At 34.3% G+C, this 3,091-nt stretch overlaps 2 protein-coding genes across 2 annotated transcripts in view; one reads left to right on the top strand and one right to left on the bottom strand.

Annotated features, from left to right (window-relative positions):
• Positions 1–23, top strand: part of LOC122627508 (fatty acid synthase-like) — a 1,885-nt gene extending 1,862 nt beyond the window's left edge. Inside the window, exon 6 of the mRNA XM_043808643.1 lies at positions 9–23. Within this exon, the coding sequence (XP_043664578.1) occupies positions 9–23 (15 nt within the window). The remainder of the gene's footprint in view (positions 1–8) is intronic.
• A 58-nt stretch (positions 24–81) lies between these two features.
• LOC122627507 (fatty acid synthase-like) overlaps positions 82–3,091 on the bottom strand; it is a 3,457-nt gene continuing 447 nt past the window's right edge. The window contains exons 2-9 of the mRNA XM_043808642.1: positions 3,057–3,085; positions 2,547–2,840; positions 2,244–2,451; positions 1,978–2,138; positions 1,582–1,899; positions 984–1,489; positions 583–887; positions 82–512 (exon numbers count right to left, since the gene is read on the bottom strand). Coding sequence (XP_043664577.1) covers positions 82–512; positions 583–887; positions 984–1,489; positions 1,582–1,899; positions 1,978–2,138; positions 2,244–2,451; positions 2,547–2,840; positions 3,057–3,085 — 2,252 coding nt within the window. The remainder of the gene's footprint in view (positions 513–582; positions 888–983; positions 1,490–1,581; positions 1,900–1,977; positions 2,139–2,243; positions 2,452–2,546; positions 2,841–3,056; positions 3,086–3,091) is intronic.

Below are 3,091 nucleotides of genomic sequence, written 5' to 3'. Positions count from 1 at the left end.
TTGTACAGGTATATCTAAAATAAAAAACAGAGATTATGAGTAACGAATAGTAGGAAATTCCGTGTATTAATTCACATTGCATTAATGGTAACTGTTTTTACATTTTTTAGTACAGGTCACACTTTGAAGATATTGTTGATGAGCATTAGTATCTATTACTAATTTTTGAATTCCGATCGTCACAAATAAATCTCTAGTATGTAAATTAAAGGCTTTCATCTGTAATATATTATCAATGAACGCTACCCAGTTGTTTTTCCATTCGATATGCCCTTTCCTTCTCGAAACAGACGCACTGCGAATGCTTCGGAAGGGACCGTTATATTGATATCCTCTTAACTTTAACTCTTTATAGATGTCTTTCTCTTCTAATTCTTCTTCTTCGTTGTCAGCGTCAAAGTTTCTATTAATCACATCAAGAGGTACTTTCTCCTTCGATAAGTTCGTTACAAGACGTATGATTCCGGTAACAATGGCAGTACCTCCTTCGACAACTTCGAATTTACCGCTACCTACTCATTTGAATATCACCATGTATTCAATTCTTTGAAGAATAGTTTACACATTGTAGGAAACAATTACCTTTCTGAATCATGACAATCATTCGGACTTTTCCCTGTTTGGGAACGGTGATAGCTCGATTAAAAATTACATTTTCCATGACAACGGACGTTTCTGTATGCAACTGTCTCACCGTCATTCCCAATGTTTCCCATACCAAATATAAATAACCTGTTGCAGGAAACAAATTTCTGCCATCAATCAAATGACCTTTTATGTACTGAAAATTTTTATCTGCTATGTTTATTTCCACCATTCTTTCTCCGGACATAAACTTCTCGTGCATTTTGAAATTTGTTATGAACCAATCATACGAATGTTCCCACCTAAACATGATATAAATTTTGCATGAATTTCACAAAGTTTTTGAAATTTTTTAATTCCATGTTGTTTTTTGTTATTTCCATGTACATAATTCTTACCTAATGAGTGGGGATATCATTGGAGTACCACGACTGACCGGATATGTTACAAAGGGATGCAATTTAGAAAGGTCAAACTGTAAGCCGGCATTATATAGTTTTCCTAATCCTTGCAGAAAAATCTTCATGTTATCTTTGAGATCTGGCAGATTTAATGTATTATTCGTTACCATTGTTTGCAATGATAGGCCACAAATATCTTGTAGTTGAATATGCGGCGCAATTTCAATGATAACGGCATTATTAGGTATAAAAGCCGAGGTTTCCTCGAAAAGTACAGGTTTCAATAAATTGTACGTAAAATACTCAGCCGATGAATATTGTGCATTTGAAGTCGACCATTCGTTGCATGATACTGATGTACTCAACCATTTACGACTTCGAGGTTTTCTTTCTGGTATCACTTTTTTTAAATTTGCCAAAAGAATGACTTTTACTGTAGCGATGTAACGGCTATGATATGGTATTCTTTTTTCCGATAATATTTTCACATCAATTTTCGTTGTCTGTGAAACAAAATTATTGCATCATTTATTGTGAAAGAAGCCATCTATACAATTCTTATTATCAGTTGTATCCTCATTGTCTTCAAACGAACCCGTAATTTTTTAATAAACACTTTCATAGATTCGGCTGGTCCGGTAATCGTTGAACTATGGGGTCCGTTGTGACATACAACGTCGATGTCATCAGGACACATATCCTCTAGATGTTTATAACCAAGCCCAACCAAAGCCACAGAAAAATGAGGTATTTTTGCTTGTATTACGGATATTCCTTGCGAATAGGCTACCAATATCGTTTCCTCCGCTGTGAAAGTTCCGTCTGCATATGCGCATCCAAGTTCACCCACAGAATATCCGATTATGTAATCTGCTAGTACTCCCATTGACGTTAAAAGGTCTACGAAGCCGATCTGTACAATTTATCTCATTTTCAGTCGTTATCGAATATATGCAAACCTCGTACGTGGTTGAATATGTTCCTACATTACCTGAACCGCGGCTATACCGACGGACGAGTGCAAGATGTTCTCTAACATGTTATAATCCTTTCCTGTTAATATCTCATATATGTTCAGTTTACGTGGGTTTAGCACGGAGTTGCATTTTTCTATTGATTTTGCAAATACAGGTAACCTCATCAGAGCTTGGCCTAATAAATTTTAAATACAATATAATGCATTGAATAATTTTAATGATGATTAATTTCAGGTCTTCAATATTTTCCCAAAAATATTAAGATAACAATTTTAACAACCCATTTCGAGCCACTGCGAGTCCATTCCAGAAAATACGAAACATATTGGCTTCTTAGTACCAGAAAAGCATTCAATCTCCCTTACTTTGGTGTCGGATGGTTTAAGATCAGTTATCGTGAATCCTCGATATAAATGACCTGGTATTGCCTTGTGATGAATATCATGAAGAAGGCGAATAAATTCGACATCTAGCGGTCTGTTATCGATCTATAGAGAAAAATGTGGAAGTTTTATTTCCGTGATTTTAACAAATTGTTTCTTTATTTCCTCTATTAAGAAATACGTTGAATCTTTTTGCATACCTCATTTAATATAATCTCTACTGCTTCTGCGGTACGTCCTGAGACAGCAACGAGTCTAGGCAAATCATCATTTGGCAATCCAATATTGTGCTTTATTTTTGAGTTTGATCTGAGTAAAACATGTGCATTAGTACCGCCGAAACCAAAGGAATTAATGGCTATGTATTCACCATCTAACAGAGTTGGTTGGGTAACAACTTCTATTCGTCCTTCTGTAAGCGCTTGCACGTCTTTGCGTGGTATATTAAAGTTAATATTTGGTGGTATTAGGCCTGATTCCATCGATATAATCACCTACAGATATGTAAAATAACATAAATATATATACACATAAATATATACATTTATATTTAAATATAACAAAGAATATATATAATATATAATCCCATTACACATAATATACTAAAATATTAGAACTATATATGTAATTTCTAAATAATTTCGCTAATAAAATGTGGAAGATACATAAATGCAATAATTTTAACACCTTGTGTTTCAAATAACGTTTACCTTAGCAATGGAAGAAATTCCACTGGCTCCTTCAG

Source organism: Vespula pensylvanica, chromosome 3, assembly GCF_014466175.1.
Source record: "Vespula pensylvanica isolate Volc-1 chromosome 3, ASM1446617v1, whole genome shotgun sequence".
NCBI classification, from domain to species: domain Eukaryota; kingdom Metazoa; phylum Arthropoda; class Insecta; order Hymenoptera; family Vespidae; genus Vespula; species Vespula pensylvanica.
This window is presented reverse-complemented; position numbering and strand designations above follow the sequence as displayed.